Here is a 25,267-nt window from a genome sequence, read left to right on the forward strand (position 1 = left end):
ATGCTAACATGCTGCATTCTTGATGTAGAAATTGTAGTCACTTTAAATACATTTTCATTGTAAGTTCAAGTAATAAGAGGGATTTCTTTTTAAATTATGTTAGTATTCCCGGCACAGTGGAGACAGATTTTAAACAGCATTTAGATCATGCATGGAAATTACATTTTAATAAAATATATTTAAACAGTTAAAGGATTATGTACTTTTTGTAGTCAGTCAACATTTGAGTTTGATGGCAGTGCATTTGGGGAATTTGGATTGCTATATCTTTTTGTTAAATCCTACAATCCTGGCTGAAACATAACATTCTCCCATCTAAAAGAGATAAAACCTTTTGCTGTCTATACTCCTGTCACCATTGTCGCCAGGAGGACATCACAAGCAGACATTTCCACTTCTCTTCCTCTAATTGTTTTCCATGCAAATAAAGCACATACCTGTACATGTGGAAGTTACCTGGGTGTTACTTAGACAAGCCCCTCCTCTCAGCGAACATGAGTCATTTGAGACTCAGACCTCTTTGTTATTTACCTTGACAGCAGCCGGATCTCTTCCAAGTATTACCAATGAAATAACCTCCTCGGTGCAGGTTGTTAATAGCCTCGGTGGACTACTGAACCTGCAGCACCTGACACACCGTGGAAAATGGAGATAACAGGAAATGTTTCTCAGGCCCAGACGTGTAATTCTGGCAGTGAGAGGTGAGCCTTTTGTCGATGTGACGCTCACTCTAACTTCATGTTTTGTCCCTCTGATATTCACTGTATGTTTGTGTCGTGTGTTGTTGTGCTTCCTTCCCGACTGCCAGTTATTTGCATCACCTTGTTTCCTCATTGTATTTGCAGTTGATGTTTTACTTAACAAACTAGTGAAGCTGCTTTTAGGAGCCAGCTACCAAGTTGTGTAAAATGTCATAGCCAGGAGTTGTTTTGTGGAAAAATACAAGACATTTTCTGTTATTTTTTACTTTGAATTTTGCTCCTTGCTCCCGCTTGAAAGTAATTTAAAACTGACTAATTGTGCAGATGGGGCATTTGATCTCCCTGCTCCAGAAACCCTACCCAGAGGAGGCTGTTGTAGTGTCTGTCATCAGGGAATAGGAGAGAGAAAGAAGGGTGTGGTGGGGAGGGAAGTGACCCAGCTGTCAGTCCTCTCTTCACAATCATGCTTTGTGCATTGACATTTATGTACGTGACACTGGACTGTGTGGATTGGCCCCAGCAGTGTTGACCCCTACGGCTTCGAGAGACATCAGGATTTTGAACCCTATAAGGAGATGATGAACGAGTATGTGGCAGTCCTCAACAGAAGGTCCATGAGATGGTCCAAACTCCTGCAAGAGAAGCCGCATGTCGAGAAGAACTTGACAGGTACAGGAAACAAACACACTGCTGTTTAGTGTCGGGGCCCTCTCATGCAGGTGTGGTTGTGTCATGTAATTGTTGGGTTTTTGTTTTGGAAGTGAAAAGGTATGTGCGTAAAGGAGTGCCTAACGAGCACCGGGCCAGGATTTGGATGGCGGCTAGCGGTGCACAGGAACAACTGGAGAGCAACCCGGGTTATTACAAGTCTCTGCTGGCGGCGGAGCACGACGGCAAACTGGAGGAAACCATTCGTATAGGTGCGACAACAGGCCTTGTTCATGGGAGACATTTTGACAATAGGAAAAGCACGGATGTGAAAGCCCTAACAACGTCAAATGGGGCCTTTACACAATTGAATAATTACACACCAAGAATAGAAAATAATGTTACACGTGAACTGGACATTTTCACAAGTGACACACGGATCCATAACATAGTACAATTCTTGTCATGTTTTATTTTGTAAGACATGCACCGGACCTTTCCAGACAACGTCCTCTTCAAGAGCAAATCAGAACCGAGCCTACAGAGGGCTCTGTATAACGTGCTGCTGGCCTACGGACATCATAATGAGGCAGTGGGGTACTGTCAGGTGAAGAAAGCACTGTCACAGATGAAAGTTGACTTAACATAACACCTGTTTACCTAAAGAACAGGCTCACACACCGTTAGCTCACTGCTGCCTCTGTTTATTCCAGGGCATGAACTTTATTGCAGGCTACCTCATCATCATCACCAAAGATGAAGAGAAGTCATTCTGGCTCATGGATGCATTGTTGGGCAGAATTCTCCCAGGTAGGTTTTTTTTTTTTTTTTTTTTTTTTTTTTTTGTTGGTCGTACCAGGAATTACTCGAATAAACACCAATAATCCTGAGAGGAGGTCTTATCAGACACTAAGTGAAAACAGCTGTCTGTAAACCACAGTGGTGCAGGCCCTTTAATCAATCAAACTTATTCCGTCAGAAAGAGCTTAACCTGGCAGCACAATGTTTGTAAAGGCAAGTCTGTAAAATGTTCAGCACATAAAAAGTTTTTAAGATTTTAACAGCCCCTCTAATATTAATGGATCAAGTTATATTAGATGAAAGAAGCGTACAGACCTTAGAGCTGTAGCAGCCGCATGCTGAGTGAACTGAGGTTTTGGGCAGCCCCTCAGAGTAAAGCAGTACAGTAATTAAACCTAAACCTACAACAAAGGTCTGCATTGTTTCCCTTTTTATAAGGGGAAGAACAACATGATCTTGGCTTTAAGAAACAAAGACAACATGCTGTTTCAGCTGTTTTATCTACCCGTAGCTGAAAAGTGAATTAATTTGCCTGTGGTGTGCAGGTGCTCCATTCTTTAAATTGATTTGAACCAGTAACTGTGTTTTATAACGGCCATCTTGGAGCAGGTTTTGTCTCTCTGAATTAGATAATAGTATATAGAACCGTCAGTGTTTGTTTACATACAACAGCCATACATGTTTGGTGCTTTCATATCTCATTAGTAACAAGACTTTCACTTACATTAGTTGTGAGACCCATTGGGCCACAGACTAAAGAAAATGACAGCTTGAGTTTACCTGAAACCAGCAGCAAGTCGCTGTTGGGTAGATTTGGTTTATCAAAGAAACCAGCAAAGCAACATGGCACATTATATACACCATGTTGCTTTGTTTTGTCATAAAGGTAGGACCATAGTGTTTGATTATATATTTTTCAGTTACGACTAAATGCAACTACAGAAATGAAGATGTTTGTTAAGTTGCTGTCAGAGCAACATGACTGTGATTCAGTCTACTATATAAAATTGTCCATTATCAGCATAAGAAATTAATTTTAAGGTAATTGAGGCAGATATAACATTTGTAGTAATGACGGATTGTGCATCATATGCATAACAATTTAGATTAGTCCTGCTTGCTCGTGATGACCCTTTGTTTAATTTATACAAAATGAAAAGTAGTGGACCTGTTTTGGGGCCTTGTGGAACTCCACATGTAAAATTCATTTTTGTAATAGGTTCGCGACCAACACAACAATCTGAATTGTTTAGATTTGATCAGAGAGATAAAAACAAAACCGTTTCACAACTGTGCTTAAAAGGCTGACCAACAAGTGTTACTGCTGCAGATATACAAAAGGTAAACGTGTCTACTTTTTGGGGATATTGTAGACTACTACAGCTCGGCCATGTTGGGCCTGAAGACCGACCAGGAGGTCCTTGGGGAGCTGGTGAAGGCTAAAGCTCCTGCAGTGGGACAGCTCATGGCCCAGTATCCTGGCATTTGGACACTGGTGGTGTCCCGCTGGTTCATCTGCCTCTATATTGATATACTACCAATTGAGGTGAGGAGAAGTTGGTTTAATGTTTAACTTTAATGATATGGACGAATGAGGAATTCATGGTGACATGTGTCCTGTCTCTTATACTTTGCAGACTGTCCTGCGTGTCTGGGATTGTCTCTTCTACGAAGGCTCTAAGGTTCTTTTCCGTGTTGCTCTGACTCTAATCATTCATCACCAGCCGGAGATCCTGAGAGCTCGCTCTTTGCCTGATGTCTGCGAGTGCTTCAAACAAATCACGTGTGGAGCTTTCACTCTGGACTGTCACAACTTCATGCAGGTACGACAAGAAAGGACTGTCGGAGAACAAATAACCAAACACTGGCTGGATTTATCCTTTGTAACATAATCAATGAGATTAACTGTTCACTGCTGAGAACAGTTTAAACAGTTCTTACCCCAACACCAGTTCTACATCACTACTCATCCTTTGCAAAAGAGCAACCTGCATGAAGCACTTTGGGGCTGCAACTTATTACTTTTTTCAATATCAGTCATTCAGCTGAATACTCTGTTGATCAAACTTTGATTGTTTGGTCCATAAAATGTATAAAACCTGTGGAAAAAAGCCAACTAGTATTTGTCAAAATGTCTTCCCCATGTTTTTGCCACACAGCAGCTCCTAACCCAAATATATACAGTAATTTACTATCCTTTAGACAAGGAAAGCTGTCTGAGGTTCTTATGAGGAAGGTTGCAGGCTCCATGTCAACACATCTTGGTGTGTTAATGTCTCTAGAGGAATAATCTCGAACCCTGAATTCTTTTTTTATTTTTTACAGAAAATCTTTACAGAGCCCGGAAGCCTGTCTTTGACAACTATCGATAAACTGAGAGAGAAATGCAGACAACGGATACAGGAGGAGGCGTCTGCACAGCCATAAGGTTCTAGATCCTCCGTTTGCTCCATCTGACTGAACAGTGTTCATTCAAACGCATCACTGTACTATCAGGGACAATTGACGAATACCAAATGAACACACTGGTGACTTTCTTTGGTTTCTTCTGTAATAAGTTGCTGTGTTACAACAAGTTGCTGAAGTTTCTCAACTGATCTGAAATGATTTTGAAGGTCATCTTATGCTCATGGTCTCATGTTCTGCAGAATGTTTTTACTGCTACATACATTTCAAGTTTGCCTGATGCTTTGTAGAAAGTATTTAAATCTGTCATGTTTTTTAATTAGTTGTACAATAGTAATATAAGAATGATTGTTACTTTTGACGAAAAAGGGTTGTAAGAATTTAAAATCTATTTTATCTTTCAGAGTATAGTTTCTTGCACTGCCACACTGTCCTAACTGTCCATTTCTTTTTATGAAGTAAAATAAGTTGTTATCATTTGTTGTGATCTAATTTACAGAGCATTGCGTTTCACTTTTTTTTTATTATCAGGAACCTCAGAACTAGTCTCATCTTTTTACTGATTTAGCTGACCTCACAACTATCAAATCGAGGAGAACTAGTAATTTCTGCATCACATGATCTTTAACGACTAAATTCAGGCGCTCCAAACCTGGAACTGGAGTTAAAGCTGCTGGAAGTGATATGTTGTTATTAAATTAAGTATTAAATAGCTTTATATTCAAAAAGTAATCACTGTTATAAGGTGACTCATGTCTCTCCTCATCCTGCTCATGCTGATAAAGAGAAAAGACATTTTCTGGTATCCCTGCCCACTTTATCCAATCAGCAAAGAGAACTCCAGAAAGAGGCGGTCCTGTCTGTTCATTAGCTATACTGACACTTACAGCAGCTTTAAGAAAAAACTTAAAGGACCAAAAAATCTGAAAAAAGTTTCAGAAAAATTGATTTAGCTGTGAAAAAAACGTTTTGGTTACAAAAAGCTAGATGTTCATTTCTGAGCTCAGACAAATGACTTATTAAGCTTGGTTGTCCCAGTTGCAGAATAGACTGATTTACCAGCCGTGAGATCAGAGATTAAAAAGGCAGGCAGGCCTATTTGCATTCTTTTGCTGACTAAAATCTAAACAAACCAAAATTCACAGAAAATGTTATGAAATATGCAAAAATGTGTTTGTACTCAAATTCAAGACCATTCTTGGCAATAAAAACTGTGCTTTTGTTATAATTACTCAATGCAATAAATAATCAATGTAAAATAAATAGCCTACAGCCAGAGTCAGTTGGTAAGACTTTGTAATCATTTTTCATTTTTGTGGTCACTTTCCATCTTATCTTAGTCACGTTGTGTCTCTTTGAAGCCATTTACAACTCTTTCCACTTATATCCATGAAACTAACTGGGTAACTTTCACCAGCTCTGGGGACAGTGGCATCATGTAAATACATGTTTCCCTTGCTTTATTTCGATAAGTTGGTGAACGTGCCCCCTGTAACAGGCCCAAGGTGCCTGAGGACTGTTATGGTCAAACATGTTTGTCAGACACCTTGAAAAACTTGACTCCACCCTGCATGTACACACACACACTTAAAAGAATAAGTAAAGCCAGGCTCTGTATTTTGTTCTCTGAGCATTTTCATATATGATAAAAAAATAAAAAAAACTATAAAATATTAAGCCCTGTTGTTCAGACTCCCGCTGGCTTTCACTTCAGTCATCTATTAGAGATGGACTCCACCTCAAGAACATAAAACCTGCAGCACTGACAACCACTTAAATTAAATTAAAAACCTAAACTGTAGTTTAGCTTTAAAAAAAAGTTAACGTTAATTCACTTTTACCACTTATCACTTCTTTCCCCCGTAATGTTGTGACCTACACCTCTAAAGAGTCAAAACAAACAAAACCAACCAGGAACAGGTTTGACTGCTGCTGGACTGTACAGTGTAAAGACAAAACAAAAGTCAAACAGCTCCGTTCATTCACTTTTATTGACCTCTCCTTTAGAAAACAGCTCAAACAAATCCATTAAAACTTTATTAAATCACTACATGGAGATTTAGATGAGGCAGGACAAAAACAAAACAAAAAACACTTTCTCCTACTACATCTAATAATGCATATTTATGGTAGTAACAGTACACGAAGGCTTTGTGAGACACAAAGTAAATGTCCCAGACATGACAGCACACAGTGTCAGTGAGTGAGTGTGGTATTGGCTTTACTTTAATCCCATCTATGTTACAGCTGGGAAGGCACTGATGAACACTGACCAGAGCGTTTTGGCCACTTAAATCATTACACGGGGCTGTTTCTCAGGACTTTAGTGCAACTTCTTTCCCTTCACAAACCAAAAATCAAGAGTGGACCCAGAAATGAACAGAAAAACCACCCAGAGGACTAAAAACAACATAATCACATTCAGACAGTGATGTCCTGAGCTTCTTCATCCAACTAAACCAACAGAACTGTTTCTTTCATTTAGATTGTTTAAGCAACTCTGCTTGTGTGCTTGTATATTGTAACAGCAAAATCCAAAAGAGTGGCTACTATAACTTAAAGGGCAACTCCACAGATTTGACACATTAAGTTTTTTTGGGGAGTACAACTATGGATGTGAAAAAGAAGTACAAAGCCTTCAGTGGCTCCAGAGGAAGCTGCATGTAATCTGATAAATTACCACCCTGTGGTTATGTTGCATTGTGGGTAATGCAGGCGCCAGGTGTGAAAAAAGCAGTCCACTGGTCTAAAACTGCTGGACTCATAACAGAAAGTTTAAAAGCAACTGATCAAATACCGATATAATCAATATCAATACCGCAAAAAAAAGAGACATCCCCTTTTTAACCACACATCCTTTTTCAAATCATGGCACCTACATTACCCACAATGCAACTTAGCCACATCACAGTGACATCACAGGAGGCAATTCATCAGATTAAATGCAGCTTCTTTTTCACATATGCAGTAGTTTTTCCCACAACCTACTAACACACTGAATAGTGTAAACTTGGTTGTAGTAACCCTTTAAAGGAATAGTTTGACATTTTGGGAAATGTCCTCAGTGAACATATGAAAATACAGCCAAGAGCAAGCTTGGAGTTAACTTATCTTAGCATGAAGACTATCAACAGGGGACGACAGCTAGCCTAGCTCTGCTCAAAGGTAACATAATCTGCCTGCCAGGAACTCTATAGCTAAGAAACAACTAAATGTAAAAATGACCCTTTCTGTGTGCTAAGCTGAGCCAACCTTCTGCTAACCGTAGCTTCATATTTAGCAAGTATCGATAGACTGGATCGATGTTCTCATCTTACTCTCAGCAAGAAAGAAAATGTCAATTTCTCAGTATGTTGAACTATTCCTTTAAATGAAGTGAAAAAGGCCAAAATGCCCACACAAAAAGCTAACGACTGCATCCACAGTCTCCATACAAAACGTGTTGAGAACCTTAATGGGGGAAATGACATATCATCACCAATCCCAGTAGACAAAACAAATCCCTGCATACATCGTAACTACAGGACTCCTCACATATCTGTGTTTGTAGTCTGTTCCCTAAAATCTGCACACTTGGGCTAAATGCAGAGATACAGTGATAAAATATCAGATCTTTACTGTCTGATGTGGATTAAGTTAAACAGCCTGAAAAATTCCCTTTACAATGATGAACCTCATTAAGGGCAAGACCACTAAAAAAAAAAAATGGTCCACCCAAACGCAGATAAACAATAAGAAACGCTACAGCAGCATATCCCACAATCCCTCAAAATTCCTTTCATAGAAATTATAAATAGTACATTACAGTTTTGAGGACTCTCATGGACCCTCTGATCAACATCCATCCCCCTTTTAACATAGTACCAGTAAAGAGTTTTCTTCATCTCCAAACAAAGCCCCCCCCCCCTATATTTAATGACAGAGCAGGTCAGTTCAGAAAGAGCATATCAACCTCCACAAAGTGATATAATGACCAGTGTTACTGATGAGGGCGAAGAACAGCACACACAGAGGCAGAGAGAAGAGGGATGGAGGGATAGACGGGGCACAGGTGGAGGGGAAGTGTTAAGTCTCATAAAACAGAGGTTAATCTCAGGGTGGGATAGAGTACTCTGGCCTCAGGGGAACATGAGAGTGACAAGGGAGCTCAGATGGTCTGGTAGCCAGCGTGGCTCCTCTTCCTGCCAATGAGGTAGGCTAAGAGGACGATGAGGACGAGACCAGCTAGAGCTGCTCCAACTATGATGGGGATCAACATGTCATCTTCATCCAACTGGCATTCCTCAGCTGAAAGTGTAAAATTAACAGGGAGGACAACTTAGAGCGAGAAAGAAATAGATAAATCCTATTACATACTATACTAGACACAAGTGTTTACCTGCTCCAAACTGGTCTCCAGTGAGATTGAAGGGCTGCACCTGCACCTGGAAGGTGTTGATGGACAACTTCGGGTCCACAATCAGGGTTTGCTCCTCGCGGCACATGTAGGAGAACCCCAGGGTGCCACGCAGGTAGTCCAGACTACGGTTTTGGACAAAGAAGGGCTCTACAGTAGAGGACAGCGCAGGGAGCAAACAAAAGAAATGAGAAGGACACGGCAGAAGAAAGGTGAAGAGGGAAAACACATTTAAATGAAAGAAGATAAACTTTAGAGAAGAATGGCAGCAGTATTTCACTCTTTGTGCATAAAGAATCTTTTATTTTATTTGAAGGTGGGTGATTAATTTGAGGCTTGCGGATCTCGAAGGTAACTAGACCCATTTTAAAAGACAAGCAACTGATGAACCAGCATAACAACTGCAGGGGGGTGAACTGAAAGAATAACACATAATTCATGTTCAATCAAAGTGCTGTAAATGTGTTGTCAGATACAGTCACATACAGAAATACAGGACTACTGCAAGAGAAACAGACAACTAGTTTTCCAGTTAACAGTTGACTGAACGTGTCAGTGATTTAAAATCTCTGATGATAGATGACGCGTTAACTGTGGTGCCAAGTACACGCTGTGCACTCCAGTTGTGTCAGCAGCTTTAGATAATGGATATCGATGACCTGTTACTGCTGTAAGTTGCCCAGAGAAACAACAAAAGATAACCCATGAGGACTGGTTTTAAGAAATTCTTCAGGAGTAAGGAGAATCCAACACTCTGTTGAGAGAGTTGTAGTCCAATCAAGTCTAATTTTAATACTTTCTTAGGATAACAGATGTTATCTCAGAATACCAGTCATCAGAGGGGATAGAACAAACGTAGAGACCCTATCAGCACCAAAGAAAATAACATGTTTTATGTGTAATTAGCATTTAATACATTGTAAAAATAGGAAAAATGTCACTAAAATCGATTTAATGATGGCCCTGTAAATGCAATTGCTCTGAAGTTATCCAAAGTTATCATCCACTATTATAGTCCCAAGACCACTGTTCAGTTACCTTTTCAGGTTGTAATCGAGTTCACCAACAAGGTTCATCCCTTATTAGATTATATGTAGGCACATTGTAAAGCCACCTGCTTTAAATAAGTTATAAGGAAGGATAAACATGTGTCAACTCACTGATTAATTTGGGCCTTTTAACATTTTTCTACTTTTTTTCTCAGATTATGTCCAGAACAATCACAAGATTAGAAAACGCCTTTTACCCGGAGGCAGTTGAATCAACACCTGACATGGTTTCAACAAAAACTAAATATTTCGTAGTGGGAGGATATATTGCAGGGCTTATGTATCACATTGCATCACATCATTGAGCTGTTCCTAGTACTTGGTATTTCAGAGTAGATTTAAAGCACCGCAGTGTAAAAACAGAAGATCTGATTTCCTGTGTAATATTTACTATATATTTGAGCATCAAATCACAGTCAGTTGTAGAGTTAGAATAGGTTTATCAGGCTTCACACACATCTGGTTATGTTTAATTGTTCTGTTACTTAAGTGAGGTACAGTTGCGAAGCCTTCCTTTCCATCATTTTGAGTCAACAAAAACCCTGATGAAGGTGCAAAAACTGGTAAATATCACAGTAAAGGCTGGAAAAATGCTTATTAATCTAATATAAGGACGTCACCTGGGAGGTAAAGGGCACTCACCTTTCATGTCTGGCCAGGCTGCTGACAGATGCACCTCACCCAGGTGGTACTTATTGGACGTAGTATTCTAGAGTAAAACAGCAACATCACCAGAAGTCAGTGACACTTCAGGAAAAGCAACTTTACCTCGAGCCACAGCTGCCATCTAGTGGCTGTTTCAGGAAGTACAAGGTGAAAATAAAAACAGGAAGATAAGAAGCTCAGGGTTTGTTTTTTTTATGCACTCAGCTGTGAAGTATACCAACAGTAACTTACTAGGGTGAAAACAAAGGTGAGGTTGGTCTTCTCTCCATCTGTTGTAAGCAGCAGCGAGGCATTCTCTGAGCGACATGATCCAGAGCTCTTTGTCACATTTGGCTGAATGTTCACGACTTCCTGAACAGTCTGCGAATCGAAGATGGAACATTAAGAATCTGAAACCTGCTCATGTGTCTATAGTTTTAGTTCAACAGCATGGGCGTACCTTATTCTGGGAGACAGAGTTGAAGGTGATGTTGAGCTGCAGACCCATATACGCCATTAAACACATAGTGCCATTGCTGCCGCTGACGTGGTAGATTCCTCTTTCAGGTCTGGCGGGCTCCTTGTGCGGTGCAGTGGTTGTTTGGGCAGTTGTTGGCGGAGCAACAGTCGCAGATCCCTGGTGCAGGACGGCAGCTGCAAGAGGTCATTCAGTTATGAGTGTAGTATTACAGCGATGCAAGCAGTTCAATGCTAAATTAACAAATAGAGGGTTTCTGAAAGGTTCGACTGGTTAAATGTAATGCTTTTTTTTTTTAAATCACATCAAATGCAAAGTAATACATGTTTCACAATCAGACTAGTCAAAGTATGAAATATGATGAAAACCAAGGTAGAGACTTCTTCCAACACCCTCAACCACATATAAAAACATTTTCTAACTAACATTATTGCTTACAGCAGACAACATAAAATGTCTACGATACTTTAGTAAAATGCTCAATGCTTTATAATGACTTTGCAGTTTGACATTCAAATAAACACATAAATAAAAGCACGTTATCTTTCTCTCAACTGACTACTTAATCATACGAATAATTGTTTTATAGAGTAGAACATATAAAATGTTGCTCTGATGATTAATGGTTGCTTAACTTGGACGTTTAACCTTCACATGATAGAATAATGTGTGTGCAACAGAAGACCGCTGCTGAGAGGGCAAAGTCCCCTCGTGTTCACCTCAAATCTAAATCACAAGTGTGATTTGGAAACTTGAGACCTACAGTACAGAGACACTGAGAGTGGACTTTTTAGGGAAGTATGGGCCAACCATTTTAACATTTAAAACTAAAGCTGTATAGGCCTACTTGTAAGGAGTAGACACTAATATTAACAATAATAATAAAAAAAAATAATAATAATAATAATATCAGACACATATGACTATTCAAAATTACTATAATTTTATAAGAAATATAGCCATGTTACTCCGATCCTTGCAATGCTTCAATGGCTACCCGCTCAATACAGAATTGATTTAAACCTTTACTAGTTACTTTTAAAGCTCTACACGGCCCTGCTCCTGCCTGCATCATAGATTTACTTGTGCCCTTTGTGCTGAGCCACTGTCTTCGATCCCCACAAAAGGAAGCTGGTCTTGTTCAGTTACCTTTTTTATATCTCTACTCAAAATGTACTTTTTTAGGGTGGCTTCGTGTGTGTGTGTGCTTGTGCGTGCGTGTGCGCGTGCGTGTGTGTGTATGTATCTATATATATATACATACACACACATATACATATATATACATATATATATATATATATATATATATATATCAGTTTTATTGTTATTTTGTCATATGCATTTGTGGTGTGTTGTTTTTTTTTTTATCTTGTCTGTAGCATTTTCTGTTTTCTTGTTTTCATATTTGGTGTGTGCCATTTAAATTTTTCACCTGTAATCATGTTTCGGAAAACTGAGATACAAATAAAGTTTATCACTGTTATTGTTATTAATCACAGTATTTTCAGATGTCTTGTCACATGTGATTTGGGGGTCTTTAACATATTTTGTCAAAGCACAAACCTCACAGCTATATCAAAGTGCATGAGTTTAAAGCATCTATTATGTCCAGCCACTTTTAATAAAATGCCTCCATTGTGATTACAGATTATCAAAGAAACTGTCTCAAGTATCCTATGCTCCAGAACTGGGCAAGTTATTGTAATTATATATCATCTTAGATCTTTGGATATCGTGATACAGCATAAGTGCTGTCTGTGGTTTGAAAGGCTGCATTACAGAAAAGCGATGCAATTCTTTTATGAATTTACCATCCTGTCGTAGTTGTTCAATTACTTGTCTCTAACCGCTTTATCATTACATCCACATCACTGATGATTATTGATCAAAACTCTCATTGTGTTCATATTTTTAAAAAGTACCAGTAGTCATTCCTCAAATATTGTTGCAGCATTAATATCGATGTATTTGGTCAGAAATATTGTCATATTTGATTTTGTCTCCCTGTCTTAGATTGTGAAGAAATCTCAAAATATGGAGAGCTACATCATGTATCGCGATATGGCCTAAACAAAATATCGCGATGTCAGATGAAGACCGTACTCCTATTTCTCAACTTCATTCCTCCCCTCGTCCCTTCCTCTTATGACTGTTAGGGCAACAGACAATCAATGGCGGACTGACGAGGTAACAAAGCTTCAGTATTGACCCTCATTGATCCATGATGGTTTGTTTGACCAGCCTCTGTCTGACCTGAGAATCGTGCTAACATGCGCCACAGAGATGTGAACTCAGTATTATCACAGCCGAGCTACCCAAACACAGCTCGGGGTTTAATACACCGACTCAGCCACAGAAACAGAGATTAACTAACATTTACAGGCCTGGCGAACTGATTGACACGAACCTTCATTTCTGTACACTCATTACAGTTAACGTGAATATAAAACACATCTTCAGACAAATAAAAACGTTGTCTTTTCCTCTAGCCAGTCCAACTAACTAGTTGGGGAGGGGGTACCTGTGACCTTCCGAGTAACGTTAACATTAATACTCACCTAAAATCAGCTGTAACGTTACTCCCAGGCACCATGACTGGACACAACACATCTGCTTCATGTTTTTTCTCCGAAGTGCTCAGACCGAAATCACAGCAACACAACAGCAGACTCAGACGCAGAGAGGCTGAGAGGCTGTGGCAGGGCGCCGCTTGTTAGCTAACTGGGGGATGTTGTGCTAGATTAGCGGGGCTAACGTGAGCTAGCGTCACAACAACAGCTAGAGGGGAGATAACGCCGCTCGTTGGCAACAAAAGAACACCCCGACGGTTCAGATTAGTTTTTGTATTCGTACGTGCCGGTCGTGAGGTTAATTCAGCTCGCCGCTAACACTTTATCACCGCCGCTGCTGCTGCAAAGACTGACATCAGGATCATGTGACCGAGGCTTTAAGAAACACCCAGAAAGTCACGTGGTCACCGCGGCGACACAACACCATCTTATCATGGAGAAGAGTTATGTACAAGTCAGTGCAATGATGACATGCTCTGATTAACTCAAGTACTTTACTCACTGTCAAGGTACTTTTTTTTATTAAAGTGTGTCATTTACATAGGCCTACTTCTATTCTACTAGGCTACAACATCAGTAGTCACTTATTACTTTGTAGATTGAGATTTAACATTGAAGGGTGTTTTACATATTAAAGTGTGTTTACTGGTCTTGGGAAGTATTACTGCATATGTGAAAGAAGTCGTAGAAAGCAATTTCTTGCTGCAGTGGAAGCTGTGTAATCTGATAAATTGCCTCCAGCGATGTTGCTCAGCGGCTCTGCTGCATTGTGGGTAATGTAGGCAGCAGGTTTTGAAAAGCGGTCCACTGGACTAAAACTGGACTGTTGGCAGTTTGTAAACAAATGATCAAAATCAATACAACAAGACCATAGACATCTTTTTTTTTCATTCCATGTATTCTTTATCCTGGAGCCTACATTACCCATAATGCAACAAAATGATGTCACTGGAGGCAGATTATCAGATAACATGGAATTTCTTTTGGAGTCACAAAAGAGCTTTATGCAGCTCTGTCCTCATGCGGCAGTGGCACTCCCCAAGACGTGTAAACACATTTAAATGTGGAAAACTGTTGGAGTTACCCTTTAAACAGTAAACTAGTGATGATTAAGCCTCTCCCATTAATCATCTCACAACCCCTCAGATTTATCTTGTCACACCACCCAGCCTGACCCCGAGGTTGGACAAAACTGACAAAATATGGAGATTAAAATTAGCACAGCCTCGACCGGCTGCAACAGTAAATGATGCTTACACACCGATGCATTCATATTAACCAATTAGTAGGGTCATTTATGATGACACTGATGTTACAGGGGACAGTCTGAGTTAACTCAGAGACATAGGTGTCTCCCAGAGGCAGAAGTAGATATCTGGGGGCTCTCGGAAAACAAGACACCCCTTATGTCTTGAGAGCAGGGATTCACTCAAAGACCGACAGACAGGGTATGGGTACTAGTACCTGTACCTGAGCATACCTTTTGTAAAGTCAGATTTATGAAAGACTTATAATGAAATAGAAATGTCTGTAAAAAACTAATTATATCATTAACCTCATTGTTTATTTATATTTAAGGTCTATGTAGTTTGGTGGCTGTGTCCCTCACAGTGCAATGATACCCACTTGATTTGTCTAACTAACAGGGTCCAGATGCTTGGGTGTGGGCGTCTAATTAAAGGTCCCTGAGGTCAGACCTCCTCAGTCAGACAAACATTTTACACACCGGTGACAAAATGAAGTCTCCTCTTAGTGCAACTTAACCTGGCCTCACTTATTTGCCTGCTGGTTCACTGGTTTCCTTAAGCGTCACAGATCGGTGTGATTATGCAACTTGAGATACAAGTCTTTGGAAGATTGCAGAGGTCTCGTGTCTGTAACCTCTTCCTCTACACAAACACTAACATTTAAGTATCATAGGGGCGACCTATCTTTTGACCCTTTGAACACACAGTCACCTCAAGACGCTGTAACTGGCTACAAATGTCAACAGTGTTTCTGCAGCCTGCTGATGAGACGTTGATGTTTTTCTAGCCAACTGTAAACTAAGTGGAGGATTTTGAACCTTGTAATCTGTACAATCCGATTTTTACTCTCTGACGTAGGCTGTGTTTATAGAGTTTGTTCATCCCTGCAAGTTACCCACAGTAAGTAAGAGGATGTAAAGTGCATCCTACAAATTATCTGTAAAGGATAAAAAAAACAAAAAACGTATTTATTCCTGTACAATTTTATTTTGTCTAATGGATGGAGATGGATGCATTGCGTGGATACACTCAAATTTGTACCTCTCATATGTAACATATCATATTTACGCTACATGACACAGCTGACGGGAGGTGGAGGGGGTGGTGATGGAGCGAGAGCTGGTTGAGACTGCACAGAGGTTGTAGATGGTGTTTCCACATTTTAAAGCGAGGAACCACCGGATATGTGTTCCAGGTTTTTTTGTTTGTTTGAGATGACAGAAGTTGGTCAGGCGTCACATGATCTTATAATGGCCAGTGTCGCCACAACATAGATGGCGATTGGGTCGCCCCTCCTACTTCATGAATCATCAACGAGCATGATATAAACGCTCGACACACTATTTATAACACTATAATTATAACTGCTCCTGAAGCGTCCATACCTGGTGTTTGAACAGTTAAAGAAAACCTAATAACACAACATGACTAGCGATGGGGCGTTTACTCAAGCACTGTGCTGTCCTGAAACTGGCAATTGACAAGTTTTCTGCTTCAGCTTGTCATTATGAAGTAGATGTTGATTGCACAATGTCATAGATGTAGAATGATAAACCCATTGGCAGGAAAATGGTAACGATCGTGTTGCCTTTGCAACACTGGCGCCAGTAATAAAACCACTCAGAAATGCTTGAGGGGAGAATTGTCTGTTGCCACTTTAAGTACAGTTTTAAGGCATTTGAACTTTATTTTTTTAAGTTTTCCATTTTCTGCTCCTTCATGTTTCCACTTCTCTACATTTTGGAGACAAATATTGCACATTTTACTCCATTACATGTATTTGATCACCTTAGTTACCGGTTACATTGTAGATGTCATGCTGCAGTACATAGTATATACATTTCTCATATATCTGCATTGATGCTGAATATCAGATCTGATCATAATAATTGATCGACACATAGTATACGGAATATGCATATGTAAGTATATGTATGATTTACATTTACTCTTATATTTTTATACTTTGAAGACTTTTACTTCAGGGTTCTTATGTGGCTGACTTTCACTTTAACCAAAGTCAAATCTCAACATGAAATCTGAGTGACAGTCAAAACATGCAAAACATTTTAAAGATTAACAGGAAACACTTAAACTGTATCTTATATAAAGTGTGTTGTAATGTTCGACTTCAAATAAATTGTGAAAAAATGTTTCTAAAAATATAGATAACAGGGCACATTCAGTCACTTTTGATTTCCCTTTATAGCTGACTAGCAGAAGTTTATCCACCTGTTATATTTCAGCACCCTGGCCTGTTACTGTGTGTGTTTCTAAGAAAAAAGTGACCTGGTTTGGGTAACAGCTGAACAGACCACAGTCAGAGAGGCTCACCGTGGGTGTCGAAGATTGTGCGCAATGCTCTGAGGTTCACACAGGCAGCGACTCAGTCCATTGGCAGGTAGAGAGTTCAGCCACTTCCTCTGATCAGATCAGAGTGAGGGGAGGGGGACTCTGAACGAGGCAGCCAGAGAAAAAACAACCAGGACAGAACGAGAGAGAGAGAGAAAACCCCGTTCACACACACAGAAAGACAGAAATAAGAGAGTCATGGGTGTAGTGAGGACAGGTGTGATTGTGCTGTTTGTGCTCCTGGTGCCCGTTTCCTGTAAAGGTAAGTGACGCAAATACAAAACAGCTTTTCTTTAAGGTTGACAAAAATCAGAAAAAAGGGCTGACTTTTTTTGAATGTGAGATCTAGGCTGGTGTTGGGAAAGAGTCGGCAGGTGTTGAGAGACTGATGCTGTATTCATTTATATTTATATTTAGTAAAGCTCTAATGCGTTTTATGTTTCACGCCCTGATCTGGCAATTCCTCGTCATCTTCTGCGACACGGGCCTTCTCTGCTCGGACAATCACCACATGCAGCTCTTTAAATGACTTTTTTTGGAGAGGTAACATGTATAAAGGGAGCAGTGAATAAGGGATCGCCTCTCTCTCACCTTTCTGCATTACGAAAAGATCAAGAGGAGATGAGACAAGCTTTTTTTTTATTTCCACACAGCATTTATCTGATGGAAAAAAGTAGTAGAGATGTCTGAGGCAAGGAAATGAACACTTGAGACAGTAATTACATTTTCCATCTGATGCTATAAAAAAGTTTTCTATTTTTGGAACACTGGAAACAAAAATACATAATGTTTGCTGTTAAGTGAAGACACAAAAACTAAAATCTATTTTCTTGCTCCTACATGTTGCATTTTGCAGAGGGAGTTTGCTTGTTCCGTTCTTCATATTCTGCCATTTTATCATCTGTGTCTTGTTATCAATAAATCCATACGTGGATGACTGTAATTCAAAGCAGCGTCGACATAAAGCGAACAGTAATATGCTACGCCCTGTCTCTCCTTTGGGTTTAGCTCGAGAAGTTTTTTTTTTTTTTATGAGTGGAAGTTTCTGTTCATTTGATGTTTCCCAGACTTTCTCTTTCATGTAGCAGTTAAAAAATATTTTCAAAATGATCAAAAAGCACTTTCATGTCCTGTCGTGTATCTAAGTAAGATTCATCACGATGAAAGTTACAAGGAAGCTGGCATGAATAAATAATCTTCCTCTGCGTGTGACAACACCAAAGGTGAATTGCCAGCGTTTTCCGCAGCGATTTGTGACGGAAGAAGATAAGAAAAAAAATAAAACTCCCACTGCAGAGAAACACACTACACTGTGTGCTTGTGGGGGACAAATTGATAAACTTTACTACTTTGCTGCATATTTGTAACCTTGTGACCTTTTAATTGCCTGGGTTGATTGGTTCTGACCTGCCGATGATATCTTGTTTCATCTACATTTATTATTATGAATTAGCAACAATTAGCCTCCTAATATATATTTATCAAGAAATGTATGACGTGTTTGCTTTACCAATGAAGAGAGTGACCAAAACACAGTATATACCTTCAGTAAAAAGTGTGCATAGTTTAAACACATTTCCTCAAAAGTCATCGTGTACTTTGGTATGTTTTTTAAAAACACCAGGGCCTCCAGCAGAGTTATACACAAAACTTTGTGGGTTTGAACAATGTTTGTTTGGACATCATGAGTTTGTAATACCTGACTTATCTGCGGGCCTTTCCTTTTTAAAGGTGCAATATGTAAGACTTGGTTACCGCAAAATCATATCACCCGAGTGACTGCTAACAGCTGCTGGCTGTATTCACAATACATCCACAAATGTAGTTTTGAATTAATAGCTTAGTTAGAGGGACAAACATGGTAGTGTTGGTGTTTTTACAACGCGAGCACAGGAGCTTTGCACCGCTGGCAGAAAGAGGTCGTGCAGGGCCCCGGGCTAGCTAGTCAGCACGCTAACTTCAGTAGATATCTCGTCGACACAACACATGGACATCGTTGAACTAACATCAGCACTGTTATTTCTTCACATTCTGTTGACAATTTTAGTTAATATTTGAATGTTTTCATCTAAAATTCTTGCACATTGCACCTTTAGGAAGTATTTAGAGGAAAAGTTTGTCATTTAGTGGAATGAGCTTTTTCGCTGTCTTAGCTGGGATGATGAATAGAAGACTGACAACACCCTGATGTTTGTCAGTGAAATATGAAGCTACGGCCATGAGCTGTTTGCTTGGCTAGGAGCTAAGATGGCTGATGTTATTTTTCTTTACGTACTAAGTTGTGTTTTGCTATTTATTTTCCTGGGAGAGGCAACTTGTTTATGACACATCACAAGGCAAATCATTTTCATTAAACATTAAAATGTCCACAAAACTGATTTTTGAAAATATATGTGCCGTACGGTAGTTTGGGCAGCAAATGCTTGCTTTCACTGTGCTTCATATATTCATATTTCAACACTGTGTAGTTATCAAATCAAACTTAATGCTTACAATATTAATGAGGGGATGATACAAACTCAAAAATAGTTTGTTCTTAAGGGGAACAAGGAAGGGTCATACTCACATTAACAAATTCCTTTGAGGATAGTTTGTTTAGTCAGTCATGAAAATCAATATGTTAAGAACTTTCTCTTCTTTTAAAATGTCTTCATAATACATAGTGCACCTTTAAATCCGACTAGTGATAAAGTATTTTAAACATAAAATGTCAGGCTGAGTTTTGGGGATTTTTTTAATAAAAGTAAATGTTTTCCATGTATGTAAATTAAACAACAAACGTAGAATATTTCCGTTTGATGAAATGGTGAAGGCATAAAAAGAAGAGGAGTTTTGTGCCTAACTAAACTAATCAGAGCTGGCTTCAGGCATTAGAATGGTATCAGTTCAAATATCTAACTCAGAGAGTACGTGGCATTTAAGTGTGTTTCCTCCTCTAAGATCATGATTAATTTTATGGAAAGGTTATGAACACATTTTTTTAAACAATTTACATAAATTAGAACGAAACCAGATAACAGTAAAGACGAGCTGAAGAGTTTCTGAGTCAAAAATTTTGATAAAAGTGAGGGTTCACTCTTTTTAACCTCCTCATTCTCTAACTGTAATTACGCAATTCGCCTTTTTTGAAGTATAAATATAAACTAAGAGAAATGTTACATCCCGAGGCAACGTTAGATGATCAAGATTTTAATGTGGAAGTTATATAGCTTCAATGAATCACCACCGCTGGCTTCGCTCTCACAGCATGACTTCTGTTCCAACCGCACACCGAGATAAACAAGCCCACCAAACAGACAGGAAGACGCTGAACACACTGAGCCGCACATCTGTAGTCTCTTATTTCCTGTTTCTGGGGTCTTACTCAATTCTGTCATGTGCCCTACTATGTTGCTTTTTTTCCATCATAGTTTGCTGAATGGACATCCTGTACATCAGATTCACTGACGCACACAACGTAGACTTTCTCCTTAAAGTCAGAAGAGAAATCTTTATCCTTTCATTGATATGTTCATATGACTCTTTATAGATAACGTTTAAAAACATTTTTTTCATTCCTTTCAGTTTTTTGCATCTTTATCTATATAATTCAAATGTTGTTTATCTGAACAAAATGTCTCTTGCGCTGTAACATTTGAATGTGATAAGTGATCGGTCAAGGTTTCATCTTCTACTCTTATGAGAAAAGCTCCACACTCAATAATTTGTGTAAGCAAAATGAATGAAACAACTGATGTTGAATATTTCTGTTATTAAATTATTATTCTTACTTAAACCCAGTAGTGGAGGATGTGTTCAGTGATTGAATTCCCAATAGAATACTCACATTCTCCTCACATATGTTTCCCTTCAGCTGCTTATTATCATTCCTCTTTTTAAAGCCAGCAATGCAGTTTAGCATCAGCTTTTAACAGCCAGCACTCACAACTGCACAGCTGAAGCTCCGTCTCTTGTTCCAAATAAAACACTTCAGTTGTCCTGCCTTCAAAATTTCAGTTCAGTAAAAGTACAGCAGTATATTCAGCAAAATGTACTTAAAGGTGCACTATGTTGTTTTGGGGAAGACATTTCAATCAAAAGAGAAAAAAAAATCATGACCGAATAAACTAGAAACAATCTGACCTTAAAGGAAAACACAGTACATACTGTTCTATTTGTTTATATTTGGCGGACCCTGCCACCTTTCTAGCTTCATACAGCATTTATGAGACCTTATTCTCTGTACAGCTTGTTTATTTAGTAACTGGAATATAGCCAATCAATATTTCTATTTTTGCATTATTTTCTAAATGTTACCTTTCTCAGTTTGAATGGTTCTTCCAAAACTACATAGTGCTAAACTTGTTGTGCAGAGAAATGTTTTTTTTGTGTGTTTTTTGTGAACAATTTAATGTATAATTGAGTTCTAAAAACCTTGATTTTCTCCTAAGAAATAAAAAAAAATCTCTTACAGCAGAGTTGATTCCTCATCAGCGGCCCTGTGTTTGAATCCAGCTGGTGGTCCTTTACTGCGTGTCTTCCGCCACTCTCTCTCCCTCATTTCCTGTCAATCTCTTGGCTGTCCTATCTGATAAACGCTAGAAAGTACCCAAAAATAATCTTAAAAGTCATTGATTTGAGTGTCCATAGCATGATGTTATGCTTGATTTATGAAATTAACATTGTAATTTGTCACTTTTTATTAGAAGAGGACTTAAAGGGGCTTGAGTATGGATTGAAATTAGTCAATAAGCAGATTTTGTGCACTGACCAACGCGTCGTAGTTGGCTCCATGTCATGACTTCCTGGGCACTTGAATAGAGGAGGGCCGTTTTTAATGTATTCATGACATGTCAAACCCGTTTTTTCCATATAAAAGCCTTTTAATGGTTTTAATTAATTTGCTTGTTTTACCCTTAATGTATATTTAAACAATTTTGCTAAAATTTGCAAAATGTAGGAAAGGTCCAGAAACACTGAAAGCACTAAAGAAAATGTACTTTAGTTCAGAACTTGAGTCTATGTACTTAGTTACTTCCAGCATCTGCCTGCAGTTAAACATTTCTGTCCTCTGTTTGTCATGCAGATGTGTTCTTCACTGAGCCGGTCACCTGCTTCCTCCTGGACGGGATCCTTATTCTTTATTGCATCATTGCCACTGCATTGTACTTCAGAGAAAAGGTGTGTTTAGCTGACTTACTAACGCCAGCTGCTTGATAGCTGTATTCGAGACATATAACAGGTAAAAAGGTAACTTTACAATAAGGTATGCAAAAATGTGAGTAGTTACTGAGGAGTGAGTAGAGACTGAATCAGGAAATATGGTAGTGGGTCACTACTCAGTATGACGTCTCACTTTACTTGAAGGTGTATAAATATAGTAACTACTGATTAAGTTATATGTATTTAACGATTCTACACGGTAACTACTCAGTATGATGTCTCACTGTACTTCAGTCAGTCAGTATGTTGATTCACAGACATCTATGAACTATAATCTAATGATTCATTAATGTGGTATCTCCCAGTCTGTTCTCCAGTAACTCATCATTATCTACTATATAGTTCTTGTATCACAGTTATTTTAGGAATTGCTCATGAACGATTCATTAACTATCAATTACTTTCTGAGTCATTCCTTATTCGCTCCTTAGTAACTACTCTCATATTTGTGTACCTTATTGTAAAGCATAACCAGTAAAAATACCAGTTTTCTGGTGAAGGCTTCTTCATGTTTTTCTCTGTTTTAACATCATAAAAACAGCTCCAAGCCGTCTGACTGTTGAACAGACAGCTATTTGAAGCACAGCTGCAACTAACAATTATTTTCTTTATCAATTTTTCCAACTACTATTTTGTGAATAATGGTGAAGTGAATAAAACAGTAAAGAAAGAAAGAAAGAAAGAAAGAAAGAACAAGGCAACATCTTCACGTTGCTAATGTTGCCCAGCCAAAAACGTATTTAATTTAAAATGCTATAAAACAGATTTTTTATAAAAAGCAGCTAATCTTTACAGAGAAGAAAGCCTCAATGAACGACTTCAACAACTGTTCAGTTCTGATGATCTTGTAATGTGATGGCAGTTCGCCAATATTAATCAATTATTTAAACAACTAGAAGATTAATTTATTAATTAACACCTTTGAAAGCGTATGAAGAATGTGTCTTGCCACAAACAATATGGAAGAATGAGAAAAAAACAGAGTCAAAGTAAGACAGTAATAAACAATAAGATGCAGGATTCATTCAGCACATTTCTCTCTTCTCTCTCCGTAGTTTTCCTTAACCCAGCCTGTTGAAGTGTCTGTAAGTCACACGATCTCGCCAGTGTATTTACATTTCACAGTGACTGCTATATTGATAATTTCATACTGACTATTGATTTATATATGGTATCTATAAATTGTATATGTTGATTTATAAAGTTTATTCCATGTTCCTTTTTTTTTCTCACAGGATAACCAGGAACCTAATGGAGTTGTTTACCAGGTGAGGGGATCTGACCAGGTGTTGTTTCACTTTGCTGCTCTGCTGTTAGCTTTTACGTTTCTAATGTCATTCTTCCTCTCCAGGAGCTCAGGAGACCAGCTGACGCAGATCCTTACCAGGTGCTTGAGCCTTCTAAGAGAAAAGTAAGTCACCTTCTTTTGTTGACGGACACTTTTAAAGGTCACATTCTCGCCTGTTCTGGCACCTAAACTGTCAGTCATCGTGTCGTGTTTATCTCTAGAAAAAAGCTGGCAAGAAGAAGAAATCACCTAAGGTAAGACGGTTTACTTGCTCACATGGTCTCTTACAGTCATAAATCTTAAAGAAAATAAACTTTCTATGATCGTGGGTCAAAGGCCCGTCTCCTCCTGATGTCACGAGACAGAGAGCTGCTGCTTTAATCAATGCAGAGCTGTAATCTTTCGTCTCTGCTCCTCACAGCCGGGCCCAGCTGAGGGAATGGACAGAGACTACGAACCTTTGAACATCAGGCACAATGCTCCACCTCTGTCTCCACACTGAGGTCCTCCAACCTGCCCTCTCCTCCTCTGTGCCGCTGATTAGATCTGAAACCATAAGCTGATTAATTTGTCAAAAGATTAATCAGCAGCTATTTCAATAATCAATTGATTGTTTTAGTAATTTATCTAATTAAATTGCCAAACATTCTCCAGATCCAGCTTCTCAAAAAAGATTTTCTGCTTTTCTTTTATAGGTTAGTAAATTATATGTCTTTGGGTTTGGGACTGTTGGTTGTGCACAAAACACAGATTTCTTCCATTTCATTCACCAAATGATGAAGAAAATGAGAATTATTGGATAATTATAATAAAAATAATTGCTAACTCAAATTTAAGCTCTTAAGATGTACATTAAACTTTTCATTTTTGCACTTTTTCAGCTTCTTATCGTCCACATAAAAGCAACATGAGGCTGTAATTAAGCACAGCTAACGTGCTAATGCTAATAATGGCAATGTAGCCAAATATGTCAAACACTTGTTGATTCCAGCTTCTTAAATGTGAGGATTTTCTGCTTTACTTTGTCATTGATGATAGTAAATTAATCTTTGGGTTTTGGACTGTTGGTTGTGTCATTTCTCAGAGTTTCCACTTTATTGTGATGCGCCTTTTTTCAGTTTTCTTATATTTAATAAATCAAATGATAAGGAAAATGACAAATTAATGTATATCAAGAAAAATGATTATTAACTCTCAGATAGACATTATAACTTCATTTTTGCATTTAGGCTACATATCAGCCACATCAAAAAACAGTCTAACCATACATGAGACTGTAATTATGCACTGCACTTACTAATGTGCTAATGCTAACAATGCTTGGATGATTGTAAAATGTATCTTAAGGTTTTGGACATAATTTGAAGTTTGTGTACATTTCATAATTGTCATCATAAATAAAATAAATAATAAAACCAGGCTAGCCTACAGGCAACCTGAGGCTGCAATTAGCAGTAGCTAACGTGCTAATGCTAACAATA

The 25,267-nt window shown here is 38.7% G+C and overlaps 3 protein-coding genes across 5 annotated transcripts; 2 read left to right on the top strand and 1 right to left on the bottom strand.

The window, feature by feature from the left end:
- Positions 1-501: 501 nt before the first annotated feature.
- On the top strand, positions 502-5,834 carry LOC115588373 (growth hormone-regulated TBC protein 1-A-like). 2 transcript variants are annotated; one of them, XM_030428967.1, is made up of 8 exons: positions 502-701; positions 1,222-1,370; positions 1,463-1,621; positions 1,832-1,956; positions 2,063-2,159; positions 3,524-3,696; positions 3,788-3,973; positions 4,476-5,834. In XM_030428967.1, exons 1-8 carry the CDS (start codon positions 646-648, stop codon positions 4,575-4,577), a joined length of 1,047 nt encoding a protein of 348 aa, XP_030284827.1. In that variant the 5' UTR covers positions 502-645; the 3' UTR covers positions 4,578-5,834. The 2 variants fall into 2 exon arrangements, with proteins under 2 accessions (XP_030284827.1, XP_030284828.1); XM_030428968.1 differs by having other exon boundaries at positions 1,225-1,370.
- A 695-nt stretch (positions 5,835-6,529) lies between these two features.
- On the bottom strand, positions 6,530-14,078 carry LOC115588376 (lysosome-associated membrane glycoprotein 1-like). Its single transcript, XM_030428974.1, has 6 exons — positions 13,686-14,078; positions 11,107-11,300; positions 10,899-11,027; positions 10,644-10,710; positions 8,935-9,102; positions 6,530-8,843 (listed from the first exon to the last, which is right to left on the bottom strand). The coding sequence occupies exons 1-6, from the start codon at positions 13,744-13,746 to the stop codon at positions 8,704-8,706; spliced, it is 759 nt and encodes a 252-aa protein (XP_030284834.1). The 5' UTR covers positions 13,747-14,078; the 3' UTR covers positions 6,530-8,703.
- A 3,234-nt stretch (positions 14,079-17,312) lies between these two features.
- On the top strand, positions 17,313-24,848 carry LOC115587584 (T-cell surface glycoprotein CD3 zeta chain-like). Of its 2 annotated transcripts, XM_030427497.1 has the most exons (7): positions 17,314-17,558; positions 22,362-22,456; positions 23,554-23,583; positions 23,734-23,766; positions 23,850-23,909; positions 24,008-24,040; positions 24,208-24,848. In XM_030427497.1, exons 1-7 carry the CDS (start codon positions 17,495-17,497, stop codon positions 24,286-24,288), a joined length of 396 nt encoding a protein of 131 aa, XP_030283357.1. In that variant the 5' UTR covers positions 17,314-17,494; the 3' UTR covers positions 24,289-24,848. The 2 variants fall into 2 exon arrangements, with proteins under 2 accessions (XP_030283358.1, XP_030283357.1); XM_030427498.1 differs by lacking the exon at positions 23,554-23,583 and having other exon boundaries at positions 17,313-17,558.
- The last annotated feature ends 419 nt before the right edge of the window (positions 24,849-25,267 follow it).

This window comes from Sparus aurata, chromosome 9 (assembly GCF_900880675.1).
Source record: "Sparus aurata chromosome 9, fSpaAur1.1, whole genome shotgun sequence".
Taxonomy (NCBI): domain Eukaryota; kingdom Metazoa; phylum Chordata; class Actinopteri; order Spariformes; family Sparidae; genus Sparus; species Sparus aurata.

Bases quoted from the DNA above. Each gene is read 5' to 3' on its own strand.
- LOC115588373 (XM_030428967.1), top strand. From the start codon at position 646: ATGGAGATAACAGGAAATGTTTCTCAGGCCCAGACGTGTAATTCTGGC. The intron at 3,697-3,787 runs GTGAGGAGAAGT...TATACTTTGCAG, and splicing joins TTGATATACTACCAATTGAG to ACTGTCCTGCGTGTCTGGGA. The intron at 3,974-4,475 runs GTACGACAAGAA...TATTTTTTACAG, and splicing joins ACTGTCACAACTTCATGCAG to AAAATCTTTACAGAGCCCGG.
- LOC115588376 (XM_030428974.1), bottom strand. From the start codon at position 13,746: ATGAAGCAGATGTGTTGTGTCCAGTCATGGTGCCTGGGAGTAACGTTA. The intron at 11,301-13,685 runs GTGAGTATTAAT...GACCTCTTGCAG, and splicing joins AACGTTACAGCTGATTTTAG to CTGCCGTCCTGCACCAGGGA. The intron at 8,844-8,934 runs GTAAACACTTGT...TTACACTTTCAG, and splicing joins TGGAGACCAGTTTGGAGCAG to CTGAGGAATGCCAGTTGGAT.
- LOC115587584 (XM_030427497.1), top strand. From the start codon at position 17,495: ATGGGTGTAGTGAGGACAGGTGTGATTGTGCTGTTTGTGCTCCTGGTG. The intron at 22,457-23,553 runs GTGTGTTTAGCT...CTCTCTCCGTAG, and splicing joins CATTGTACTTCAGAGAAAAG to TTTTCCTTAACCCAGCCTGT. The intron at 23,584-23,733 runs GTAAGTCACACG...TTTTTCTCACAG, and splicing joins CCCAGCCTGTTGAAGTGTCT to GATAACCAGGAACCTAATGG.